This window comes from Rattus norvegicus, chromosome 19 (genome assembly GCF_021556685.1).
Source record: "Rattus norvegicus strain SHRSP/BbbUtx chromosome 19, alternate assembly SHRSP_T2T, whole genome shotgun sequence".
Taxonomy (NCBI): domain Eukaryota; kingdom Metazoa; phylum Chordata; class Mammalia; order Rodentia; family Muridae; genus Rattus; species Rattus norvegicus.
The window spans coordinates 48,927,867-48,954,475 of record NC_141552.1 but is presented as its reverse complement, the minus strand read 5'-3'; the positions used below and the strand labels follow the sequence as shown (position 1 = coordinate 48,954,475).

The 26,609-nt window shown below is 48.8% G+C and overlaps 4 protein-coding genes and 1 pseudogene across 5 annotated transcripts in view; 4 read left to right on the top strand and 1 right to left on the bottom strand.

The window, feature by feature from the left end:
• Positions 1–105: 105 nt before the first annotated feature.
• On the top strand, positions 106–3,639 carry Lcat (lecithin cholesterol acyltransferase). Of its 2 annotated transcripts, none has more exons than NR_190829.1 (6): positions 106–333; positions 1,061–1,230; positions 1,308–1,423; positions 1,520–1,615; positions 1,698–1,922; positions 3,044–3,639. NR_190829.1 is itself a non-coding variant. In NM_017024.3 (6 exons), exons 1-6 carry the CDS (start codon positions 180–182, stop codon positions 3,616–3,618), a joined length of 1,323 nt encoding a protein of 440 aa, NP_058720.2. In that variant the 5' UTR covers positions 106–179; the 3' UTR covers positions 3,619–3,639. The 2 variants fall into 2 exon arrangements, 1 of the variants encoding a protein (NP_058720.2); NM_017024.3 differs by having other exon boundaries at positions 1,074–1,230.
• A 1,305-nt stretch (positions 3,640–4,944) lies between these two features.
• Positions 4,945–7,429, top strand: Psmb10 (proteasome 20S subunit beta 10). Its single transcript, NM_001025637.1, has 8 exons — positions 4,945–5,114; positions 5,314–5,401; positions 5,488–5,585; positions 5,698–5,838; positions 6,097–6,212; positions 6,320–6,378; positions 6,949–7,100; positions 7,255–7,429. Exons 1-8 carry the CDS (start codon positions 5,059–5,061, stop codon positions 7,364–7,366), a joined length of 822 nt encoding a protein of 273 aa, NP_001020808.1. The 5' UTR covers positions 4,945–5,058; the 3' UTR covers positions 7,367–7,429.
• A 1,815-nt stretch (positions 7,430–9,244) lies between these two features.
• On the top strand, positions 9,245–11,159 carry Ctrl (chymotrypsin-like). Its single transcript, NM_054009.2, has 7 exons — positions 9,245–9,312; positions 9,863–9,966; positions 10,056–10,135; positions 10,244–10,325; positions 10,475–10,655; positions 10,730–10,863; positions 10,947–11,159. The coding sequence occupies exons 1-7, from the start codon at positions 9,261–9,263 to the stop codon at positions 11,106–11,108; spliced, it is 795 nt and encodes a 264-aa protein (NP_446461.2). The 5' UTR covers positions 9,245–9,260; the 3' UTR covers positions 11,109–11,159.
• A 184-nt stretch (positions 11,160–11,343) lies between these two features.
• Positions 11,344–26,609, bottom strand: part of Pskh1 (protein serine kinase H1) — a 32,117-nt gene continuing 16,851 nt past the window's right edge. Inside the window, exon 3 of the mRNA NM_001433424.1 lies at positions 11,344–13,585. Coding sequence (NP_001420353.1) covers positions 13,268–13,585 — 318 coding nt within the window. The 3' untranslated portion in view covers positions 11,344–13,267. The remainder of the gene's footprint in view (positions 13,586–26,609) is intronic.
• LOC147999436 (large ribosomal subunit protein uL23 pseudogene) lies at positions 24,433–24,932 on the top strand (annotated as a pseudogene).

The following is a 26,609-nucleotide window of genomic DNA, read 5'->3' as shown; positions in this document are numbered from 1 at the left end:
CAAGGGAAGAAAGACGGAACTGAACCCAAGTCCAGAGCCAGATCCCAAAGGCTATGCCCCTTCCTGGCCACCCCCATTGGTGGTTCTGTCCCTCCCACTGACCCTGGGGCCCCTCCCATCCCTAGTCCAGATAAGGCCAGCGCAGGACTGCCTCATCTGGCAGTAGGCACTGGGCTGTAATGGGGCTGCCTGGCTCCCCTTGGCAGTGGGTGCTGTTGCTGTTGGGGCTACTGCTCCCTCCTGCCACCTCCTTCTGGCTCCTCAATGTGCTCTTCCCCCCGCACACCACGCCCAAGGCTGAACTCAGTAACCACACACGGCCTGTCATCCTCGGTAAGCCCCCACTAGGCCCCTGATACATCAATCGAGACCCTGGGGAACCTGGGTCCTAAGCCAGACAGCAGCAGATACTGTCAAGGTTCTCTTGACCCACCATGAGCCTCATGCCTGACTTGATGTGGGGAAGGACCAAAGGCTCGTTCTCCAGAGACATCGCTTCTTTTTCCTTCACACTGTTCTGTTTCCAAGTTGTCTCCCCCAGAGGTTTGGGGTTGGGGTGGGTGGTGGTGGGCGAATGGGATGAGATTTACCTGAGGCCTTGGCCAGGGCACCACAAGCTATGACCAGCTCCAGATACATTGGATACTGGGTTAAGCCTCACTACTTCCTTGTCCTCTGTCTTACCAAAACCAGGATACCCAGCCATCCCAGGGCAGGATAGCAAGCGAGGTCTGTAGGCCTGCCCCTTGTCTACGGCCCAGCCCCTGTCTCCCCCTTACCTATTTGTTCTCCCCTTGGACTTTGGCAATAATGGAAAGCCAGGCTGGATGTTTGTTTTGTGAGGGCAGGGGTCAGTGGCCTTGGTTCCCGGAACCTTCCCTGCTTGAAGGGAGCTCGGAGCCTGTGGTACCAGTGAGACAGTAAGAATCGAGATGGAGAGAAGATACGTGTCATTAGAACCTGGAAGGTGTACGAGATGCAGGGGTGGGACGTTTTTGGTGGTAGGGTTGGGGGGGGGGCGGGGGATGGTGGAGGGAAACCAAGAAGTTCGGAACGAAAGCTGGTGTCCACAGTGCCTGGCTGCATGGGGAACCGGCTAGAAGCCAAGCTGGATAAACCAAATGTGGTAAACTGGCTGTGCTACCGAAAGACAGAGGACTTTTTTACCATCTGGCTGGATTTCAACATGTTTCTACCCCTCGGGGTGGACTGCTGGATTGATAACACCAGGTATGTCCCATGTGGTCTACCCAGCCCCTACATGTTGACCCTTGGCTGCTGGCTGCTAAATGTCCCACTGTCCCCAGGGTTGTCTACAACCGAAGCTCTGGGCACATGTCCAATGCCCCTGGTGTACAGATCCGTGTCCCTGGCTTTGGCAAGACCTACTCTGTTGAATACTTGGATGACAACAAGCTAGCAGGTGCGTGTACCCAGGAGAGACAGGGGCTCTTTTTGGCCTTCGGACTGGCCTGCGGGTATAATAGACAGAGTCCCCTTTTTTTTTTTCTCCCCACAGGCTACCTGCACACACTGGTGCAGAATCTGGTTAACAATGGGTATGTGCGGGATGAGACAGTGCGGGCTGCACCCTATGACTGGCGTCTGGCACCCCGTAAGTGTTTGCAGGTGATGGGCTGGGGTCATGACAAGTGTTCCCAGACCCTAACTACCCTGACCTATCGACCCATCCTCAGGCCAGCAGGATGAATACTACCAGAAGCTGGCAGGACTGGTAGAGGAGATGTATGCTGCTTACGGGAAGCCTGTTTTCCTTATTGGACACAGCCTTGGCTGCCTACATGTGCTCCATTTCTTACTGCGTCAGCCACAGTCCTGGAAGGACCACTTCATTGATGGCTTCATCTCTCTTGGGGCCCCATGGGGCGGTTCCATCAAGCCCATGCGGATCCTGGCCTCAGGTGAGGAGCCTCTTGATCACTTGTCATCTGGTGTCGGGGTAAGGGGGGAATGAAGCAGATCACAGAGCTAGCTGTCACTTCCAGCTCTGTTCAGTGTTGCCCAGGGGATATTGTCTGTGGGGCATGCCATTAGCTCCTTAGAGCAGCACCATTAGGACATCTTCCAGAGTCCTTGAGTGCTGATAGAGGAAGCCAGTCCCTACCATCTGTCAGCCCCAAGTCCCGTACACTATGGCTTTTAGCTACATTTTACTTCCCGGAGCCCCTGTGTCCAGGAATATCTGCCGCAGCAGGGCCAAACCTAGGAGCATCCCCCTTGCTCCTTTTTAAAGCGGTAGCCCCAGGAACCCAGCAGTAATACAACTACCACTCATTGAACACCACTGTATACTGGGCGCAGCAAAGCTTAGCCTCCACTGTGAAGTTTATAGTCTGGCGAGTGATCCACCAGAGTGTGTGAGTGAATGTAAAACAGATACCATCTACACCTCCAAAAATGCAATCCTGTGACCACTGTGTAGCATAGGCAGAGGGCCTAAGGAAGAATAGCTAACATACACACAGACACACGCACACACACACACACACACATACACAGACATACATACATACACACACACATGCATATTCAGACACAGACATCTACACAGACACACATACACATACCCGCCACAGACACATATTCATATACACACATGCATACATATACAGACACACAGACATACATACACATACATGCCACAGATACACACCCGCCACAGACACACCACACACATACACATATTCATACACACACATGCATACATACATATACACACACACCACAGACACACATACATACACATACACACACACACACACACACACACACACACACACACACATCCCTTATTCTCTTCAACTGCCCTCTTCCCATACACTCTGTTTGAGGCCCTATAGCTCTGTCTTACCAACATACCCTCTTTAAATAAGCATATTGAGCACTTAACACCAGGCCTGCTCTGGTCTGTGTCTTGGAATAAAGGTCAGGATGGGGCAGAAACAAAGTTGAGTGCATCACTGAGGTAAACTGTGGACCCGGCCTGGCTCCTGGTCCCACCTTGTCCCACCCTGTCCTACAGGTGACAACCAGGGCATCCCGATCATGTCCAACATAAAGCTGAGAGAAGAACAGCGCATAACCACAACTTCCCCCTGGATGTTTCCAGCTCACCACGTGTGGCCTGAAGACCACGTGTTCATTTCCACACCAAACTTCAACTACACAGGCCAAGACTTCGAGCGTTTTTTTGCAGATCTTCATTTTGAAGAAGGCTGGCACATGTTTCTACAGTCTCGTGACCTACTAGCAGGCCTCCCAGCGCCTGGTGTAGAAGTATATTGTCTATACGGTGTAGGCATGCCCACAGCCCACACCTACATCTATGACCACAACTTTCCCTACAAAGACCCGGTGGCTGCACTCTATGAAGATGGGGACGACACTGTAGCCACACGTAGCACTGAGCTCTGTGGCCAGTGGCAGGGCCGCCAGTCACAGGCTGTACACTTGCTGCCCATGAATGGGACAGATCATCTCAACATGGTCTTCAGCAATAAGACACTGGAGCATATTAATGCTATCCTACTGGGTGCCTACCGCCATGGCACTCCTAAGTCCCCAACCGCCAGCCTAGGTCCCCCCACCAAGGAATAAAGACTTAGCTGTTATGAATAAGTGCAGTGTGTTCTGGGTAAGGGGAAGGCGGCCTCACCTGCCTGATTTCATGCATCATCTGACCCAGCTCTTGGGGGAGCATGAGGTACAATGGGCTCTGGTAAGGTCTCTGACTGGACTGACAGGGTGAGATGTGTAAATAGATTTTCATTGTCCTGGTTGAGCTGCTAAGAAGCTTGCTCTGTGCCTTCCTTCTCAGGACCTGTGCCAATATTCAGGTCTGGGTATAGCTGTTGGAATGGGAACACAGAAATATGATTTGAAACCAACTTCTGAGTTCTGGTTGGATACAGAAATTTAAAAATAGAGTATGGTGGTGCACGCCTTTAGCTCAGCACTTGGGAGACAGAGACAGGCAGATCTCTGTGTAGGCTACTCTGATCTACATAGTTCCAGGACAGACAGGACCACTGAGACCCTGTCTCAAAAACACAAACAAATAGAATTTGAAATATGGCAGCTGGGGCTGGGATTGTTAATGTAAGAGCTTGGATTCAGCACTAAAGATGAAAGGGGCCTGAGAGATAGCTCAGCATCCATTGAAAGAAGCTGTTTTTCCAGAGGACCATGGTTCAAGTACCAGCACCCACATGGCCGCTCAAAAGTGTATGCAACTCCAGCTTTAGGGGATCTGACACCCTCACAGACATACAGGCAAAACACCAATACACATATAAATAAGTCATACAAAATTTAAAAGTTTAGAGCCAGGTGGTGGTACACATGCCTTTAATCTCTTCATCCAGGCTAACCTTGTCTACCAAGCTTGTTCCAAGACAGACAGGGCTACACTGAGCTACGCTGAAAAAAAGTTTAGGATCTGAAGGAATGACCGTTCATCTAAAGAAGGTTTCATTTGGGACTTTAGAGAGATTGAGAGCTCAGAAGTTAAGAACATTTCTTGCACTTGGAGAGGACCTAGGTTTTGTTCCCAATGCCCATATGGTGACTCACAACCATCTGTAACTTCAGTTCCAGGGAATCTGATGCCCTCTTCCAATCTCAGTGGGCCCCTGGCATGCACATGCCACATTCACTCATACACATAGTTAAGCCTCAAAAGGCTTGATTTCTACTTATTTTTAAGGAGTTGGCTGTGTGCGTATTTTTCCTGAATATACGCATGTGCTTACAGTGCTCGGGGGTGTCAGATGAGATGGAGACAGAGGGACTAAGGCGCACTGTGGAAGGCCTGGCTCAGGCTCAAGCCACCTGGGACTAGAAGCAAAGGCGAAAGTGAAAGAGAAGATGCACAAAGCATAAGCAGCCTCTGAACTAAGTGGGGGGTGAAAGCGAAAGTAGGAAGCGACCCGAAAAGCCCCACAGAAGCCACGACAGACGCCTCTGCTCTGACTTTGCTTTTTAAATCTGATCCACCCATCGAGACCCCCGCATCTCAGTTGGCCTTCCTGCCCGGAGATGCTGAAGCAGGCAGTGGAACACAGAGGAGGCTTCTCTTTCGAGAACTGCCAGAGGTGAAGGGGAAGTGGAATTCAAGTCGCGAGCTGCTAGTGCCTTGTTTTACTGGTGGAGTGGGGGGAACCCTATCCTATGTTGGGTGACCAAGTAGAGGCTTAACCCAGGAGATGAGGAAAGTAGACATGGATTCGGGGACGGATTCAAGGACCCTCCCTAGATTCATAACTGAAATGAGAGCCACCTCAATGTTTCCAGGAATGCGTCCTTGGAACACGTCCTTCCGGGACTTCGGGTCCCTCTTGCACGCAAGACCGGGACTACCATCGCCGGACTTGTGTTCCGTGTAAGCGGGGTTATAGGGCTGGAGGGCTAGAAGGGCAGCCACTGCGAAGATCAGGTGGGCATTAAGGCTGGGCTCTACCTCTGCAGGATGGAGTCATCCTGGGTGCGGACACGCGGGCTACTAACGATTCGGTTGTGGCGGATAAAAGCTGCGAGAAGATCCACTTTATCGCCCCCAAAATCTAGTCAGTATCTACCGGGCCAGTCCCCATATTCAAACATAAGTTGCACTGTCGCTCACGCCTAATTATGTCCCTGCAAGTTCCTGTCCACATCCATAATCCCTTTTTCCCTTAGCTGCTGTGGGGCTGGAGTAGCTGCGGACACTGAGATGACCACGCGGATGGCAGCTTCCAAAATGGAACTACATGCTCTGTCCACCGGCCGTGAACCTCGAGTGGCCACGGTCACCCGTATCTTGCGTCAGACGCTCTTCCGGTGAGGAAGTGAGGCTAAGACGACCCTTAGAGGGGGTATCTGCAGATGGGTGGGGATGACAGGAGGTGAGACCGGAAAAAAAAAAAAAAGCGGGATGCAACCAGCAGGGAGACCGGAAGAAGACATCAAGCTGAGTTCCGGAAGAGACGTCAATTGTAGGCCGCCTGGCCAAAGGAAGGGGTGGGACTCAGACCAAAAAGCAATATAATGGGCGGGGTCTGGCTCCTGCTGACAGTAACCATGCCCACTCTTCCACAGGTACCAAGGCCACGTGGGAGCATCATTGATCGTGGGCGGGGTTGATTTGAACGGACCGCAGCTCTACAGCGTGCACCCACACGGTTCCTACAGCCGTCTGCCTTTTACTGCCCTTGGTGAGCGCTTCCACCTTTTTCAAATGAATCTTGCTCCTGCAACCCTACTTTCAAGGTTTATACCTCAGCAGCTGCAGCTGACTTCAGATGCCCCTTTCCACCTGCAGGCTCTGGTCAGGATGCAGCCGTGGCACTGTTGGAGGACCGGTTCCAGCCAAACATGACGGTGAGCGACTTCTGCCCATTACTTCACGCTCACTGGCGGGGAGTGCCGGAAAAACCCTGGCCAAGTATAGAAACAAGGAAGGCTTGTAGGGGTAAAGGTGACTACTGGGTAGGAACTGAGTAAAGTTGAAGAAGTGAAGTCCAGTCAATAACCAAGCTTAGGCCACAGAGAGAAGCTGAAGCTCACAGCAGATTACTGAAGAGCCCAGTGGGGTTCTGTAGTAGGTTTGAGATCTGTACTTTGGAGTGGGATAGAAGTGGGTAACTGTGCTTCAGAGATAACCAAGACCCACGGAGAAACTCGCGACAGAGTGGGTGGGCAGACTGCTGGAAGGAAGGCTATAGGTGTAAGCGACACTGAGAATTTTGTACAGAGGACAGTGGGTGGAGGGCACAGAGTCTTTCGGGAGAGGGGGTCAGAAGCCAAGGGACTGGAATTTTGAATGGAGGGAAGAGAAAGGATGTTGAGCTTACATAAAGAGCAACTTGTCTAGGCTTCGAGCTTAAGAAAGCCCCCAGGTTAGAGTGAGGTAACACTAGATTCCATTCAACCTCATTCCCACTACCACAGCTGGAGGCCGCGCAAGAGCTGTTGGTGGAAGCCATCACAGCAGGGATCCTGGGTGACCTAGGCTCTGGAGGCAGTGTGGATGCCTGTGTGATCACTGCAGGAGGCGCCAAACTGCAGAGAGCTTTGAGCTCACCCATAGAGCCTGTGCAGAGGTAGGAGCAAGGGAAGGGAGGGCCGTGTGTGTGTGTGTGTGTGTGTGTGTGTGTGTGTGTGTGTGTGTGTGTGTGTGTCTGCTGTCTGTCGGTCGGTCGGTCTGCCAGAACAGAACAGGCTGCGATCTAAAAGGCTGGCCCTCCTCCCTTCTAGAGCTGGCCAGTACCGCTTTGCTCCTGGAACCACACCTGTCCAGACCCAGGAAGTGAGAGCTCTGACCCTGGAACTTCTGGAGGAAACTGTGCAGGCTATGGAGGTGGAGTAAAGTGGCCTAAGATGTAGAGTTTGGAACAAGGGTGAATAAATCCAGGAGATACAAACACTTAAACAGAAGACTGTCTTTCTTGAGAGGAGTGGGACAAGCCAGCTTTGAGGCTGAGGAATCCCTCTCAGGACTTCATTCTCAGTTCCTGGCCTGAGCTGCTCTTCATCGCCATCTCAGAGATCAATCCATGCAGAATCCCAGCCCTAGCAGGCACTACAAGCTTTGGAGTACAAAGCTATATCCTGTCATCCCCAAACCATAGTTCCACATGGTGGAAGCTTACCCCACAAGTCCCGTCTTGGAAGGCACGGACAGACGACCCCCACTGTTAAACTTTCCTGTCTTTTTTTTTTTTTTTTTTTTGGTTCTTTTTTTTCCGGAGCTGGGGATCGAACCCAGGGCCTTGCGCTTCCTAGGCAAGTGCTCTACCACTGAGCTAAATCCCCAACCCCAAACTTTCCCTGTCTTGTCAATAAACACCTATGTCCACCGTCTACCCTGGGTCCTTAGGAGGCTAAAATGCTAATAGAGCAACTGCTTCCTGACTCCACGGGCAAGTTCTCACCAAGTGCCCTTTACCACCTACAGTTCCCCTCTTTATGACCAAACATGTGTGAGCCTGTGGAAGGCTGGGCCTTGTCCGCACATGTGGGACTGTGAGTAGGGAGATTGACTCCCAAGTTCTCTAGGCTGGAAGGGGTGGTTGTGGACTCATAGGGAAAGATGACACAGCTAAGTAAGAGGCCTTTGCTAAGGTTGCCTGGCAAGGTTTCTTCACTGAGTGCCAGGCCCTCTGGGTGCTGGTAGGAGCATCCTGCCCTCACGGTAGCTAAGCTCCACTGGGGCTTCAGAGCTGATAAGGCACATTTTCTAGAGAGGTTGACCTCCAGGCTGGACACCCTTGACCCCTGGTTGTATGGTCCCCCTAAGACTTTATCATGAGAATTTGTATATACGATAGTAAACAAGCTAAAGGACTTGTCAGTAAACATCCCTATGTCCACCAGCCTTCATATTTTGTCATACCTGATCTTGTGTCTGTCCATTCCTTTATTCATCCATTTCCTGTTTCACATGTTAGACTGAGGTATTCTTGAGCCTGTCGAATTCTTTGATATTCTGCAAAAATTCAAGCCAACTCACCTTGGCAACTCTGCATACAGAAGTGCCTTTTCTCCATCTGTTCAAGTGCAGCCCAGAGCTCAATAATAAATGCACTGTGCACAGATCTCGCCTTGGGCAATCTGAAGTCTAGAAAAGGACTTCTACAGCCAACTTCAACCCAGGGTCTCTCAGGCACTGAGAGCCCACACTTAGGTCTCAGAATCAGATGCGTGAGGTTTCCTTCGTGCTGGTGAGAGAATCGGCCTCTCTGGACAAACCTCTGACTCCTGTTCCATACTGAAGAGAAATCCAAGATGACGTCTGTTAGGAATCACAACCTGCCAGAACCTTCATCCCCGGTGTTCTGGCAGAGGTGGCCACATCTGGCCATTCCTTCCACCAGTCATAACATACCTATGTTCTGAACAGACTCTGGGAGTTCAGTATTCCTGATAGAACTGGGCAATTTCATAGGTCCCAACCACCAGGTTGACACTTCAGACCTAGTTCGGCCATATCTCCTTGGTTCCCAGTGGTCAACACTTTGGGTAGAAGGTGATTCTGAAACTCAATAGGAAGCCAAGGTTTGGGAAGGTGGAGGTGAGAACCTCACACCTGGGTACTTGATAATTCCAAGGACTTTGGCCTGAGAAGTCATCTCCTAAAAGCAGGTGTGGGGCTATGCCAAGACCACACAGCTGGCCTAGTCTCAGGCCCAAGACTTCTGCCCAAGGACAAAGATACCCATAAATAAAGCCAGGCCATCTCAACATCGTTCTTATTTTTCACAATGCTACTGCTCAGCCTAACCCTTAGCCTGGTCCTTCTTGGCTCCTCCTGGGGTAAGTGGGCTGGGACCGACCCTGACTGAACAACTTAGCACAACTTAGCTCCCAGCTCCTGCTCAGGGGCCCAGATAAGAGGCCAGCCTGGTTAGAAGGGAACAGGCAGCGTAAGCAAAGGAAGAGGAACCTTCAGGGCTAGGAGTAAGGAAAGAGCCAGGGACCAGTCTCACAAATGAGACAGGAGCTTGAGCCAGACATGAGGAGGCTCAGGAAAACATACTAGATGGGCATAGACTAACAACGCTTTCTAGCTGCATGGTAGACTGCTTGGGCCTAGAAAAATAAAGGGCATACAAGGACTTAAAGGGGAAAGTAAACTGAAAAACATTAGGACTAGGTTGGTAGATGTGACAGAATGCATAAGACTCAAAGACTGGTAGGGTGGGGTAACCAAGATCGCTGTGTATGTCTAAAAGGCAGTCAGGGGAAAGGCTAGTGAGTAATCCCCTTGGTTTGGACCCCTCTGTATATCTAGCTTGGGGGCACCTTGAGGAAGACATTAGGGAGAGGGAGGCTGGGATTATATCCTCACCAGCCCTTTGTTCAGGCTGTGGTGTTCCCGCCATCACACCTGCACTGAGCTACAACCAGAGGATTGTCAACGGGGAGAATGCAGTGCCAGGCTCCTGGCCCTGGCAAGTGTCTCTGCAGGTACACACCCTAGGGGTGGGTCAGGGTCCTGGGTGCTTTAGGCCTAAGGGTAACTTAAGCCCACTCATGAATCTGACTTTTGACCCTAGGATAACACCGGCTTCCACTTCTGTGGTGGTTCTCTCATTGCCCCAAACTGGGTGGTCACGGCTGCCCACTGCAAAGTCACGTGAGTGTATTCCACTCACCCTCCCCAATCCATCTCTTCCCACTTCCCCTCCCTTGGATGCCCCCTCCAAAACCACTTAGCAGCTACCCAGTCTCATTATCCTTGCAGGCCTGGACGCCACTTTGTCATTTTAGGAGAATATGACCGATCTTCCAATGCTGAGCCTATACAGGTGCTCTCCATCTCGAAGGTAAGTGCTGGCTGCACACGTAGAAAGGGAAAATGGGTTGCAGGTGTTCTGCTTTGGACATGGGAATTCAGGCTTGCCCTGACTTCCTCACCTCAGCGCTGGCCTCGGTGCCTGTGCCCACTTTACATGGCTCTTGACTGGCTCCACAGGCGATCACACACCCTAGCTGGAACCCCAACACTATGAACAATGACCTGACTCTTCTGAAGCTTGCCTCACCAGCCCGGTACACAGCACAAGTCTCACCAGTCTGCCTGGCTTCCTCAAATGAGGCACTTCCTGCAGGCCTCACATGCGTCACCACTGGCTGGGGCCGCATCAGTGGTGTGGGTAAGGACTTGGGTAAGTGAGGGGAGACCAGGAAAGCATCCAGGGCCAGCCTGACCACCTCTCCTGACCCACAGGCAACGTGACACCAGCACGTCTGCAGCAAGTAGTTCTACCCCTGGTCACTGTGAATCAGTGTCGGCAGTATTGGGGTTCACGCATTACTGACTCCATGATATGTGCAGGTGGCGCAGGTGCCTCCTCATGTCAGGTAAGCGCCTTGTCTTCTGCACTGTCCCGTGGTACACTTCCCCAAACTGCCATGCTGACTTTTCCCCTTTGCTTCCCTTTCAGGGTGACTCAGGAGGCCCTCTTGTCTGCCAGAAGGGAAACACCTGGGTGCTTATTGGTATTGTCTCCTGGGGCACTGAGAACTGCAATGTACAAGCACCGGCCATGTACACTCGGGTCAGCAAGTTCAACACCTGGATCAACCAAGTCATGGCCTACAACTAAACTGTCCACAGATCCTTTCCCCATCTCAATCCAATAAAGACACCAGCCTCAGTTTCTCTTGGGTAGTCTCATCTTTCATCCTGGCTTAGTGAGAAGAGGCTCTTGGGGGTTCTATTGGACTTTGTCTTCTAGTATAGCACCAGCTGAGGAGCCAGGGTTTTCCTACAATAATCAGCCTAGATGGTGTCCCTTACTCCTCTTTTTGAACAATCCACTAGTCCCACGGCACAGTCAGTGTGGTCAGAAAAAATGGCAGCCTTCCCCGAGGGAGGGCAGCCTGTTTATTGGATACAGAAGATACATTTACAGAGTACACAAAATAAATAACTGCACATTCTCCATCCATTGTCCGGGCATGAAGGCCTGGTGGACCTATCAAAGGCCCAAGACACTAAACTCCCTCTGTCAAATCCTCACAACCAGACCTACTTCGGGCAAGAGAGAAAATAAATCCCCAGTGGTTCACACCCCCAGGGATTCCTAGGGAACTGGTAGGTGGGGGAACTCTGAGGCTGTGAGGCTTCCACTCTCCACTGCCTCCTATCCAGGGGGAGGGGAGTGTGAAGAGAGCATATATAAGGCACAGTTGACTTGGCACAGAGTGGTCTCTTTGGTTTGGTTTCCCAGTGGAGGTGGCATATGTAGGAAAGAGTGCCTCACCCAAGGCTACCTCCTGAAAGGAGCTGAGTGGAGTCAGACTCTTCCTGCTGACAGGCTCTTAATCTAGCCAAGGCCCAAGCTAGGCTCTGTCTGGCCCCTTCCTACCCACTGAAAGCAGCTACAGAGGGAGGGAGGTTGTATTCCAGCCTAACATGGTGGTGATAGGGGAGACCATGACAGCTATAGGGGCTGTTGTGGCTCAGTCCTCTGGGAAAGTAGCCCCTGCAACCCTACCCTACCTCCCAGAAGGGCTCCCTCCAGCCTGAGACTCAGTGGGGCCAGCCTGGAAAGTTAATGCTATGAAAAGAAACACAGGGCACAGGGCAAATAGGGCAAGGCCAGCTCTTACAGCAAGGTCTGCACCCAAGGCACCCAAGGTTCAGAGGCAGGTAACACAGTATGGCTAAGTTCCAGGGTGAGGTTTGGAGAAACTGAGCAGAAGGGGAGTTGAGCAGCCCAGGACTCTCCCCCAACTCAGCAACTCCTTTCTCTCCTCTTCCGTTTGGAGGGCTGTGGGTTTGCAAGGTCACCACTCCCTCTCCTGGCCACCGATACCTAGACCAGACAGTAGGTGGCACAGTGGAGCTGTAAAGGAGGGTCTGGCAGCTCCAGAAGGGAAGCAGCAAAGGGCAACACACCAAAGGACAGAACAAAGGTTGGTGATGACTTCTGAGAAGATAGAACCTTCAGGCACATCCATTCCCCAGGTAGCAGCAGTGGAGCTCCCTTTAACCCCTCACTGTTGGGAAGGAGGCAGCTGGGGAACGAAACTGGCATCCAAGTAGGAGAGATAGACAATAGCAGGCTCTGCAAAGGCACTGAGGGTGATAGACAGGATCTCTCTCAGAGAGAGGTTGGAGCCTGAGGTTAGGTCCATGCCACAGTCTCTACAGCCAGAGGTCTGGCAAGTCTGAGGACAGAAGGGGTCCCCGGTGGCACCATGAAGGAAGATAAATCTTGGCTGAGGGAAACAGAGTTGCTTGAATCTAACTGTAGCTAAGGGACTAATGAGGCAATTTAGCTATGGCACAAGTCAGACTTCCCACTGGAGCATAATCTTAAGGATTAGCATGGCAGAGAATGTGGAAGCTAGACCAATCAATGCTTTGGGGAGGAAGGGGGTTATAAAAGGATTAAGAGTCCTGAGCCATAGGACCCTTTCTACCCAACACAGTACTCCCAGACACCTTGGTCCAAGAAAGTGGCAAAAATTAAGGCAATCAGTGGGGACTCAGTCCTGCACCTTTTTCCAACTCAAATAGAGCAGCTGCCTACCAGGCTCCCAGTTCAAGTGGCCCTGAGCCACCATTCCATCATAACAGGGCCAGGCCCTTGATAGGAGGTAGGGGCTACTAAAGGTATAGAGAGGAGCTGGGTGCAGACATGCTCTACATACTGCTGGGCACAAGGTCTAGCTATAGAGAAGGTATTAGGCCCAGGTGACATGGCATAAAGTGTCCAGGATGAGACAATAGTGTGTCCATGGCATAGCTGGTGGCTCAGCCATTATACTGCTGTTGATAGCGCAGGTTAAGCTCCCGCAGTTCGCGCTCCCGAACACGGCGTGACTTGTTGGAGCGTGTGGAGCGGCTGGAACGTGTGGACTGGGAAGATTTGGTGCTCTGGCAACGAGAGGAAGCACGCTTGAGGAGATTCTGGGAGATGGATCGATGCAGATTCTTCATGGATGAAGAGGCTGCCATGCTTACTACCCAGGGGTGTCTTAGGGCCTGCAGTGCAGTCATCCGGGCTCCAGGGTCCACGGTCAGCAGGCGGTCAATGAAGTCCTTGGCCAGATTAGATACACTAGGCCAGGGCTAGAAACCAAGGACAAGCCATTAGTGTGAGAAGATCCAATATTGCCCTCCCATCTGCATGATGGATGCCACAGACCACCACAGAATTAGGATCTGCCCAGAACCTGTGCAGTCTACAGAGGCAGTGTCTCTCCTCTCATGCAGCACTGAAACACCTTTCCCTTCCCTTCAATGCTGACTCGGGTTACTGAGCAGGTGATGCTTGATGAGGAGTCTGGCAAGGAAGAAAAGGATCTGTCGTCTATTCAAGGGAGGAAAGTAAGTGTTCTATACCCCTTAAGAAGGCCTGGCCAAAGAGGATGGTCCCCTCACCAGACCCCTAACCTACCCTAGGGAGTTTTTGTTGTTTTGTGTTTTGGAAGAGGATCTCTTTGTATAGCCTTGCCTGGCCTAGAACTCAATATGTAGACCAGGCTAGCCTGTAACTTACAGAGATCCCCCTTTTTCTTTTTTTTTTTTTTTTTTTTTTTTTTTTGGTTCTTTTTTTTTTTCGGAGCTGGGGACCGAACCCAGGGCCTTGCGCTTCCTAGGCAAGCGCTCTACCACTGAGCTAAATCCCCAACCCCTATCCCCCTTTTTCTGAGTGCTGGGATAGAAGGCATGCACCATCACACCTGGATAGGAGGGATTTTTTGTTTTTTTTTGTTTTTTTTTAAAGATTTATTTATTTATTATATATAAGTACACTGTAGCTGTCTTCAGATACACCAGAAGAGGGCATCAGATCTCTTTACAGATGGTTGTGAGCCACCATGTGGTTGCTGGGAATTGAACTCATGACCTCTGGAAGAGCAGTCGGGTGCTCTTAACTGCTGAGCCATCTCTCCAGCCCGGTTTTTTGGTTTTTTAATTTATATGTGTGTGTACTTGAGTGCATGCATATGTACCATGTATATATAGGTGCCATTCAATGGAGGACAGATGGAACTGGAGTTAAAGGTAGCTGTGAGCTCTTATGTGAGTAATGGGAACTGAACTAAGGTACTTTTTTTTTTAAACATTTATTTATTTATTATGTATACATCATACAGCTTTCTGCCTGCATGTATGCGACTACAGGCCAGAAGAGGGCACCAGACCTGATTATAGGTGGTTGTGAGCCACCATGTGGTTGCTGGGAATTGAACTCAGGACCTCTGGAAGAGCAGTCAGTGCTCTTAACCTCTGAGCTATCTCTCCAGCCCCCTAAGGTACTTTTTGAGAACAGTTCTTAAGTGCTCTTAGATTTTTGGAGAATGATCCAAATTTTCTCACCATGTCTAAGCTCCAACAACCACTGTTTGTACCAGGCTAAGTAGAGAGGGGAACGTTTCAGCCTTAGTGAGAGGTCTCACCTTTGAACTTCCAAGAAATTCCCTGCCTCAGTCTGAGCCTCCTGATCACCAAGAGAAAATAACACTTAATGCATCTCTATTTCTCAGTCTGGTAACAGGGGAGTGTAAGAGCTATTCCTGGTTGTCTACTTAACTATGTGTGGAACTATAATCCAGAACTGGAAGGCTCACCTGTGATCCAGATCTTAAGGCTGGAAGACACAAGTTTCTGACCCAGATCTTGACATGGAGATCTTGAGGCATAGTGGCTATGAAAAGATTAGGCCCAGGTAAGGTAGTACCTTTAATCCCAGGAGACTAAGGCAAGGAGATCTCTGAGTTCAAGGTCAACCTGAGACAAAACAAGTCCCAGATCCAGGCATGGTGGTACACCCTTTTAATCTGGGCCACACCTTTTGCTAGAGACCTACAAAAGGACATTGGAAGAAGGAAGATTCCCTCTTCTTCACCTGCTTGCAATTACTTAGCACATCTGTTGGAATTTACTTCTATAGAAGACCAGCTGAAAAAACTAGCCTCGTGGGAATGAGCAACTACTAGATTCTTGGACTTCCCATTCACAGCTGACCACTGTTGGGGAGTTGGACTACAGACTGTAAGTCATAATAAATTCCCTCAATATAGAGAGACATTCCATAAGTCCTGTGACTCTAGAGAACCCTAACTAAGACAGGTAGGGACTTCTGGGGCCAGACAGAGATAACAACTCTTTTCAGAGGCTCGACCAGTTTGTATAACCTCTTGAGCCACCAAACTCCTGTGATTAGCCAAGTGTAGTAACTCAGCACTTGGGAGACAGAGGCAGGCAGATGTTTGTGAGTTCAAGGCCAGTGTGGTCTGTGTAGTGAGACTCTCAAAATAAACAAACAAGCAGGGTGTTGGTGGTATACATCTTTAATCCCAGCATTCAGGGGTCAGAGGTGGGTGGATCTCTGTGAGTTCCAGGCCATCCTAGTCTACAGAAATAGTTCCAGGTCAGTTAGGGCTACACAGAAACGCTGTCTTTAAAAACCAAAACAAACAAACAATTCCTATAAGTACCATGTCCAAGCCTCCTTCTAGTATATTCTGTCCCTACAGAGCTCTCCTAAAAGCCTGTTCTGCTTCAGGTAAGCAATGCTGCCTTGAGACTCTCACCACGCAGCTTTCAATCCCTCATCTCAGCCTCCCTAGCTTGTCTTTACCTGGCTGAACTTAAATTTTTAGGGTAAAGGGCATTTCCCTAGATGATTTTTCCAGCCTTCTAATGCTTAAAATTCATTCAGTCTAATACTGAGTCCTAGCGCTTAGGAGCACATGTAGGAGGTACTCAGTAGGTAAGGTGAAGTGAGTTAAGTACCAGTGGATGCTGTCTAATGGAACTCAGCCTGGTGGGGTGAAGTGCTGTGGATCTTTAAGATGCCTTACTGGAGAACAGGTTCTGGGGCCCTGAATCTCTTTTTTTTTTTTTTTTTTTTTTTTTTTTTTAATTTTCTTTTTTTCGGAGCTGGGGATCGAACCCAGGGCCTTGTGCTTGCTAGGCAAGCGCTCTACCACTGAGCTAAATCCCCAACCCCGGGCCCTGAATCTCTTAAGAGAACTTTTGGTTCACAAAGGAAGAGGGGCTGGAGGGATGGCTCAGAGGTTAAGAGGACTGGCTACTCTTTAGAGGACCTGGTTTGATGCCTAGCATGTACATGGCAGCTCACAATCGTCTGTAACTCAAGTTCCAGGGCTCTGACACCCTTTTCTGGCTTCCATAGGCATGCACATACTGCACAGACATACACACTCATTTACATAAATAATTTTTAAAAGAAAGCCCCATGAATTACTGCTACTACCTGAGCACAAATCTCTGCTCCTCACTTACAGGATGGAAGCAGCAGGCCTATCAGAGTGTCTCATGAACATGGCAAGCCCAGTGGTGAACAGACTGAATCAGAATACCTGTGCTATGCTGCCCTGTTGGGCTTCTATGGTAACTAAAAAACAGACTGCTGTCCAGCCAGGCTTCTCGAAGAACAGCTCCTGGCGGGACCTGAGGACTCCTAACACTGCTGCATAATTCTGACTCTGTCCCTTGTATGATTCTGGACAGAGGAGCAAGTCCTAAGTCAGGCATTTTGATACACACACTGGATCCCAGTGCTTTAGCCGAGTGTGGTGGTGCATGCCTTCAATCCTAGCATCAGGAGGCAGAGGTGAGTGAATCTCTGAGTTTGTGTTCAGCCTGCACTACAGACTATTTCAGGTCAGCCAGGACTACAGAGAAATCTTGTCTTGAAAAATCAACAATAATAATGATGATAACAAAAGATTACAATACTTGGTAGATGGAGGCAGGAGAATCAAGAGTTCAAAGTCATCCTGTATTTCATAGACAATTTGAAGCCAGTTTAGGCTTCTTAAGACTCTAATTCAAACACCTTCCTCCAAACAAAAGAGTAGCAGTTTCTCTGCAGAAGATGGACAGTGGTAAAGATGGATTCACAAGCTAGAAACCTGAACATGGATGAACTGGAGGCTTCCTCACTTCAGATCCTCATTCAGTTAAACCATGGACTCCTGCAGCTTGGAACCTGTCTGATACAGTCTTAGACAGGCGTCTCACCAGACCTCACAGTGAGTGTAAACATCTCCATCTCCAGAGCAGGCAGAGGCGAGCACCAGGCACAAACCCCTGCTGCTTGTCAGATAGTCAGCCTGTTAGTGCTAAACCAAGCCAGATTGATCCACCCTTCCTACTCCCCCAGACTCTCATCTCACCTATTACTGTGTTCGTGCCACTGTGTACAGAATGCCAATGAACTCATTTGTCTGAGGGCCAGCACAGCTTTCTGGAAGGCCCCCAGCGCTCCCCATCTTTGAAGAGCTATGCTGGTAGTGCTTCCAAAGCCAATGTGACTCAAGCCATAGCTTGGTGTTAGAAAAAAACTGCAGTTGGAAGTCAAGCAAACCGAACATAGGGAGGTGGTTCTCATCCAGTTTGCAGACAGTGAGGCAGGGGCTTGGGCTGACCTGTAGCTGGGAGGCTTCCCAACATAGCTCAGAAATGTAAGGCTTCTCACATCTTCCATAGTCCCATTTCTGGCCTCAAGTCCGATCCAGCACCTTGACCTAAAGTGCTCAGTACCATTCCACCTGCTTCTCTGGAGGCTAAGTGCATCTGCCAGGCTATGACTGACTGGCCAGGCTATGACTGACTGGCCAGGAGGCATTTTGGACACGAGGAAAAGAAAAATGATTAAACAGCCATGTGCTTCAGTTTCCAAAGTTTTATAACTGCTTTCTCTGGCTGAAGGACATAACTCGACTTCAGTATGTAATCCTTGGGATCAGACAGGGACATTCCTGGGCCTCAGGTGGCTGACAAATAGGACAGGTCTCAAGTAGCAGCTGGTTGGTCTCCCAGAGGTTTCTAACTAAATCTGGACTGAAACACAGGACGGGGTGGGGGCTGGCAGGAGATGTTGAGAGGTCAGTTAGCTCTGCCTGCAGACATCTAGGAGATTAGAAGCTAGCTTCAATTACTAATCCATACTCTGAATCTCTGGACATTTGCATGGGTGGGGCTGGGCCCTGGACTGAGGCTAAAGGAGGAAGGGAATCACCCTCACTCTGAGTCTGACCATCAAGCTGGTAGTCTATTTCCCTAGTACACAGACCTTGTTCTCTGGCAGAAAGGACAACACAAGGAGGGGGAGGGACCACTCCCTAACCAATTTCTCCTCTTTATCCCCTACTTTTCTCCTGGACCAAAACCATTCCTCTGTGGACTCCAACTATGTTTAGAGGGAGAGGCACCAATATAGGAAGGCATTCTGTTCAAGGCCAGAGGACTTGTCTCCCTTTTCTCTCTCCCTTCTTTGTGAGTAGGAGGAGATGGCAAGAACAGTTCCCAAGGCTACATACACATAGTCTCCCTTTGAGTCTGAAAGTCCTGAAAGGGACTGAAGAAAAGGACATCTGATCAGCCTAAGCTGTATGGGGCTAAGGAAGCTGCTTCCTTCTGGCAGCAAACCCCGCTCATCTGCTGCCTCTGACTTCCTCTGGCAGCAGGCTGACCACTCTCAAGTAAGACTAGAAGAGAATAACTGACCCAAGTCTCTTCTACATGAAATTGAGGTGACAGATTAAAGCGTCAGGCTATAAGCCAGGTGACCAATTCCACTTCTGTGTATGATCTCACTTTCAACATAGAGGGACTGAACACATCACAATTCTAAGTCTCTCATAATTTTGAGAGTTCTGGATTTTAAGAACATGCCTATCTTTTTTAACTTCTTGACTACATGCAAGGCATGGAGCATAGGATGTAATTAATATTCTAGCTGATCTCCTTATCCCTTACACAGCCCATGACTTTGGGTTAAGAAGGTAGTCCCTCGGGGTTGGGGATTTAGCTCAGTGGTAGAGCGCTTGCCTAGCAAACGCAAGGCCCTGGGCTCGGTCCCCAGCTCTGGGAAAAAAAAAAAAAAAGGTAGTCCCTCTATAGAGCAGCCAGGAGGAGGAAGGAACAAACCTGGGCTTGCTACCATGACTCAGTTTTCTTTAGCTTTGTCTCAAGATGTATTTTTATATTTTCAGACCCAGTATTCCCACCCTTGAAGGCCTCCTTTCTGTACTTACGTGGGCCTGAATGAAAGCAGAGAAAAGGGCACAGAAGAAATTCTGGGAAATAGAGCATTGGATTCACTCAGGAGAACAGAGCTCCCATTCTAACAGCAAGACAACACACTCAGAAGCTACCTGAAGGTTATGATTTTTTTTTAAATATAGCAAAATATAACAATTGGACACTAGTGGACCCAGCAAAGCCCCTGATCTCTCCCACACTAAGACTCCTCAGTGGCTAGAGAAAGAGTGAGGAACACAGAAAAGGATGGAAAAAACAGTCTAAAGACAGGAAAAAAAAATGAGAACAGAGGCTTTTAAAAGGAGTTTGTTGAGACAAGGTCTCATAAGTCAATCTCAGCTTTGTGAGGGTTGAGATTCTAAGAGTGGATGGGATGGCCTTTGCTTTTGTTTTGAGACATGGCTCTTTATGTGTTTCCCAGGTCCATCTCAAACCCCCTAAGCTCAAGTGACCCAACCACTTGACCGTCTTTAACCGGATTCAGTGGAAAATAGAGCCTTAGTGTTTTGTTTGTTTTTGTAGTACTTCAAGCATACTTGGCAAGTGGTGTATGTATCTCCAGTTCTGAAGTTTGCATTTGATCTTAGTACAGCAGTTCTCAACCAGTGGGTATCAACCCTGTGTGTGTTGGCTGGGGGTGGGGTAGGGGTGGGGTGGGGGTGGGGGGTGTTCACATATCAGATATTCTGAATATCAGAAACTTACACTGTGATTTATAACAGAAGCAAAATTGCAGTTATAAAGTAGCAATGAATAATTTTATGGTTGGGGTTCACCACAAGGTGAGGAACTGTACTAAAGGGTCACAGTATTAAGAATCACAGCACTAGGGTTGGGGATTTAGCTCAGTGGTAGAGCGCTTGCCTAGCAAGCACAAGGCCCTGGGTTCGGTCCCCAGCTCCGAAAAAAAGAACAAAAAAAAAAAAAAAAAAAAAAAAGAATCACAGCACTAGGGCTGACGAGATGGCGCAGTGGTTAAGAGCACTGACTGTTCTTCCAGAGGTCCCAAGTTCAATTCCCAGCAACCACATAGTGGCTCACAACCATTGTAATGGGATCCAATGCTCTCTTCTGGTGTGTCTGAAGACAGTGACAGTGTACCTGCATTCATAAAATAAATAAATCTTAAAAAAAAAAAAAAGAATCACACACTGAGAACCACTGTGTTAGCTAAAATATCAAGAAACAACTGGAGTTTTAAAAAGACCGATCTCAGCTACCCAGATGACTGACCTCCCCAGGAGTTTGGACTGGCCTGGCAACACAAAGACCAATGTCTCAAAATTTATTTCTTTTTTTTTTTCTTTTTTCTTTTTTTTTTTGGAGCTGGGGACCGAACCCAGGGCCTTGCGCTTCCTAGGCAAGCGCCCTACCACTGAGCTAAATCCCCAACCCCTCAAAATTTATTTCTAAAACCTAAATTTAATTAAATAGGGGTAGGGGGGTGATCATGTTGCTTAGTGATACAGTGCTTGCTTATCACTGTTCCAGGTCCAGAATTCAGTTCTGAGCATCAAAATAGAGAGGGCAGGAAAGGGGGGAAGGGAGTGAGGGAAGGAGAATAAAATGCAACCTTGTGCCCTCACATATTCATGGACTCTTGTTCATGAAGCACAGGAGACAGGGAAGAAGACAGAGACATAACAGGGTATAACCTAAGTGCCCAGAAGGATGGCAACCTATGCCAGCTGACCAGGCACTGCTATCTTAACAATGTCCTGGAGCAGCCCCAAGTGCTCTGGATCCAGAAGAATGCTATAAAATTATCTTTTTTACTTCCACTCAAGGATTCTGCCAAAGCCAAGAAGCATTCAGAGCCTGAGCTAGCTTCCTTTTCCTTATTTCTTTTTTTTTTTTTTTTCTCTTTTTTTCGGAGCTGGGGACCGAACCCAGGGCCTTCTGCTTGCTAGGCAAGCACTCTACCTCTGAGCTAAATCCCCAGTCCCTCCTTATTTCTTTAAACAACAAATTTCTTCCCACCTAAAATAAACTTTTAGATGAATACTACACTGGTTCAAACTCACTATGTAACTGAGGATGCCCTTGAATTCCTGATCCTCCTGCTTCCACCTCTCAAGGTATACACAATTCCTGCTGTATGCAGTGCTCAGGATTGAACCTAGGGCCTCAGGTGTACTAGGGAAGCATGCTACCAACTGAGATACATTCAGTCCCCCATTTTAACTTTGAAGTGGTATGGAGACTCCCTGGCTATTAGAATTTCCCTCACAGATGTGGTCTCTGTCTTCAGAGGTCTGTGTAGCTACAGCCCTAGGCATAGCAGCCTTTAGTTAGGGCCAGTACTTGGTTAACACTGAATAGCAGGATAAGTTAAGAAACAAAGGTAACTCAGCTTTCTGCTCAAGGGAGGTAGACTACATTGGACCAGAGCCCTATCTGGTGTACCAAGCATGTATTAGAACACAGAGGAAACAAGGCATTCTGGGCAGACAGAAAAGTGGCCCTGTGAGATGGAGAAACTGGGTGGGGAAGGGAAGTATGCAGAGTAGGGGATAGGTGGACCAGGGAGGTCACCGAACCATCCATTCCTTAGTGTACTGGCATCTATCTTAATTGAGAGAGAGGGTGTGAGACCAGGCATGATCTCAAGAAGTCAGAATGTGGGAGAGATGACAGCCTGGCAGCTCCCACAACTAGGGATCCTGGAGGCAACTGAACCTTTGACAAGGAAGAACTATTCAGGTGATGACAGAGTAGAAAGAGGAGAGGGAGGGGACCACAGAATGACTCTAAGCACAGCCATACTGTTCCCTTTTGTTGGAGGTCCTCGGGGGGCTGGAAGTGGAAACTGGCAGAGAGGGAAGTAAGTCTGGCCAAGGCTGACAGGCTGTTGGAAGTGTTTGGGGCAATGTCTTTCCACAGGAAGGGCTAAATGCAACAGTGTTAGGAATGGCAGCTGCTTGTAGCACCACAGGGAAGGTACCTCTGGGAAATGCATAACCAGGGAAGCGGCAACAGAAGAATGCCTAAAGGACTAGAGTCTGGGAGCCTGCAGCCCATGAGATAGCACATGAGGGAGTGCTGCTCTTCTTCCTTTGGAGACAGCCTCCTGCCCCATCACAGAAAGAATAGCCCCTATCTCCCTAAAAGAGGATTCCAACCAAGGATAGATCTCCAACCACTGAGAATCCACTGCCCACACTCAATGGCCCAAACAAGTGCACCTTTCAGTGACACGCGTTGCTAGGTGTTAAGAAAGGCCTGTCTGAGGAAGCCATTCTGGTTTGTGTCTAGTACATGCATGGAGCCCGCAACTGAGGTACAGACCACTTGGAAGAGAAGACGAGTCACCTTCCTCTTTTCACTTATCCTGCCATCCAAGCTCGTCAAGGCCTGGTGTAACTGATTTGTATCTGCTTGTAATGGCAGCTAGAGATTTGGGGAAACCATCATATAACCCTGAGTACAAGAGCTATTTGAAAAAGAAGCAAGGAAGAAAGAGTGAAGTGAGGGGATGTTCAGCCAACTCTGCCTTTGGAAACTCATCTTCCTACAAGGCGATCAGAGCTAAATGGTTCTTCTAGTCCAACTCACTGCTCCTCAACAACCCTTGGCCCCAGGTGGATAGCTGGCTGACCCATCTCTGGAAGGCTACCTCCCACCATCCCATATTTCCCAGGCAGAAGCAGGAGGGATTTCTTCTCCCACCAGCTCTGTCACCTACTCAGAGGCACTTACTCTCCTGAATAAGGCTTTATGCATGAGCCTCTGCCCAAGCTCACCTATTCCTGGTGTAGTCACTCAGGCTCATCCTTGGCTCAGAATGCCCAAGTGGAGGAGGATGGCAATTCAGGCTTCTAAATTCAAAGACAGCAGAGCTGCGGATGGCACCATCATTCTGCCATCAATCCAAGAGGCTTTTCGTACATTCTGTCTCTAGGAATAGAACCCTTGACAAAAGCAATGACATCAAGCCATGATTGTCACATTTGTCAAGTGAAAAACCCAACAGTACTTCAGCACGAATCTACGGATGGATGACTCATGTCCTGTGTTCACTCCTTCAAAAACAGCTCCTCCAGCCTCCTAAGGTCTCCTGTAACAGGAAGTTCACCTCTGTGGTAGCCTATGTCTCATCTTCTCTCACCCTCACACAAGCCTCCCTTGCTCCTTAGTCACATGTTCCCCATCACTTCCAAACTGCCTTCTACTCCAGCACCTCTGAACAGACTGAATTTCAGACTTCTCTTTGCAATATTATCTCACCCTGCATTTCCTCTTCTTCCAATGTCCTGTATTTGTCCTGTGTGAAGAGCAAATTCACTCTTGGCATTCCATAAAACCTTGTGTCTGTGCCCGCGGGCAGCTCTGATCTTAGTCTCCTAAGCACACAACCACTAAGCCCTCTGCTTCACCTTGCCTGGAAGCAGTTGTATTTGGGCCCTTTCCCAGGGCACCACCAGTGACCACTCATGCTTCCCTTAGGAGAAACCAGAAGAACGTTCCTTCTAGTCATCACAATACTCCAGTTCAGCCCAGCAAATGTTGAAATAGGTTAAGACAGGACTTTAGGAAGTCTATGGGTGGACACACACAGTGTCCTCTAGGATCTTATAGATCAGCAAGGAGATATGTATCTACACACACAATACACGGAAGCACTGAAACACATTAGCAACAGGCTGAAGTGTTTGTTGGAAGAGCACACTATAGTCCCTGAAGCCAATCCTAAGTCTGCTGTCCTTTAGCAGTGAAACCATTGGCAAGCTACTGAACCACACTGGTCTCAATTTCACCATGTATAAAATGGATGGAGACTGCAGATGCTAGATATAGCACGCCCAATTCAATACCTGTATTTGGCAGGCTCTACCCAATGGCAGTGGTCAACATTATTCCTAAAGAAAATCAATCTTTGAACCCTTTTTGCCAAGATGGTGCTGAAAGCAAAGAAGGAAGCTCCTGCCCCTCCCTCCCAAAGCCGAAGCCAAAGCTTGAAAACTAAGAAGGCAGTGCTGAGAGGTGTCCACAGTCACAAAAAGAAGATCCGAATGTCACCCACTTTCCAGTGGCCCAAGACCCTGTGGCTCCGGAGGCAGCTAAAATATCCTTGAAAAGAGTGCACCCAGGAGAAACAAGCTTGACCGCTATGCTATCATCAAATTCCCACTGACCACCGAGTTGGCTATGAAGAAAACAGAGGACAACAACACGCTTGTGCTCATTGTGGATGTTAAGGCCAACAAGCACCAGATCAAGCAGGCTGTGAAGAAACTCTATGACATTGATGTGGCCAAAGTCAATACTCTGATACGGCCTGACGGAGAGAAGAACGCGTATGTTCACTTGGCTCCTAATTATGACGCTCTAGATGTTGCCAACAAGATTGGGATCATCTAAAGTGAGTCCAGATGGTTAATTCTAAATATATACTTTTTTTTCCACCATAAAAAAAAAAAAAAGAAAAGAAAATCAACCTTTGAATTGGACCTTTCACAGCTGATACATTTCTAGAGTCAACACCAAGAATAAATGGAGTGTGCTGAGTGACTGTGGCAAACGTCGGGGACCTGTAGTATATATATGTAGGATGGACTGACGTATCAAATGTCAGAACTGTGGAACACTACTACCACAGGGTCCAATCAGATATGTGAGGGCAGAAGCTTTCATACTCTCTGGCTCATAGAGGATAGTCCAGAAGCCTGTCTAGATCTGCCCTCAACGCCAATGCTCTTCCTGCAGAGAGCTAGGATTAGCACCACTTTCCTAACCATGGGATACCAAGACCTAGAAGCCATGATCTGTCTCAAACAGGTGGGGTCATTTTAACACCACCCAATTAATTAGGCATCCCCTATAACACTTTCTGCTGCATCTGTCCTATCTGGAACCCGGGGATCTCCTTAGCAGCACAGGGTTCCCCCAAAACAAGCCTTTAGCCTCTTTCGCTTCTGCTCCATTCTCTCAAATCATGTTCTATTTAACCTGGAGCTCAGTCAGTTGGGTTTCCTTTTCTGAGTCTACCTCTTGCAGGAGGCTTTTGGTTAAGTCCATAAGCCTCTCAGAGGCTGTGTGGAAAAACCCTGCAAGGAACAAGAGTACCCACCACACAGGACCTGGAATTCAGGAAACTGGTACAGACTCTCATGTCTCTTATATGTTTCCCAGATATGCTTATGGGTAGGCAGTGACCAATGGAGTAAAAAGATGGTAGCCTAGCAGAACTCTGAATTTTCTGAGTTCGAGTCCAGTCTGGTCTACAGAATGGGTTCCAGGGTTCCAAGACAGCAGGGGCTACACTGTGTGTGTGTGTGTGTGTGTGTGTGTGTGTGTGTGTGTGTGTGTGTGTGTGTGAGAGAGAGACAGAGAGAGAGACAGAGAGAGACAGAGAGAGAGAGAGAGAGAGAGAGAGACAGAGAGAGACAGAGAGAGAGACAGAGAGAGACAGAGACAGAGACAGAGACAGAGACAGAGAGACAGAGAGAGAAAGAGATTGATTGATTGATTACAGGCCTCCAGCACACAGGACCAAACCTAGTAAGGAAGCCACCTTTCCCTGGCAACACCCAGACAAATCATTTTTTAGGTGATCTATTATTGTACAGCTTAAGGGGATCTGGAGGGATAGCCCAATGATTAGGAGCATTGGCTATTCTTCCAGAGGACCAGAATGCAATTCCCAGCACCCACATGCAGAGAAATGTGACCAGGTTCTGCCAGGGATTTAACTCTGAACTGGGAACTGATGCATCATTCAACTCCAACTAGGGGTTAGCAGAGGCAAAGACTGGGTAATGCCCAGCTCCTACACTCACGCTGAGGGTCCATGAGTCCAGCAGAGCAGAGCACTGAACCTCTGCCTCTATCTAGTCTTTGGATACCAGTAGAAGCAGGAGCCTGAGTCCATTCCCTATTCCATTCATTTGTTATTCTTCCCATGCTCAGATAATCAACACTAGTTAAGCATGACCACAAGCTCCAATCAGATAAACTGCTTGGTCAACAATTGCCAGAATCAGAATTCTTTGGTGTAAAGATTTTCCAAGTCTTTCCACTTGGGAAAGACATAGTCTCTCCCACCCTCCTCTAGTTGAGCTCCATATTGCCC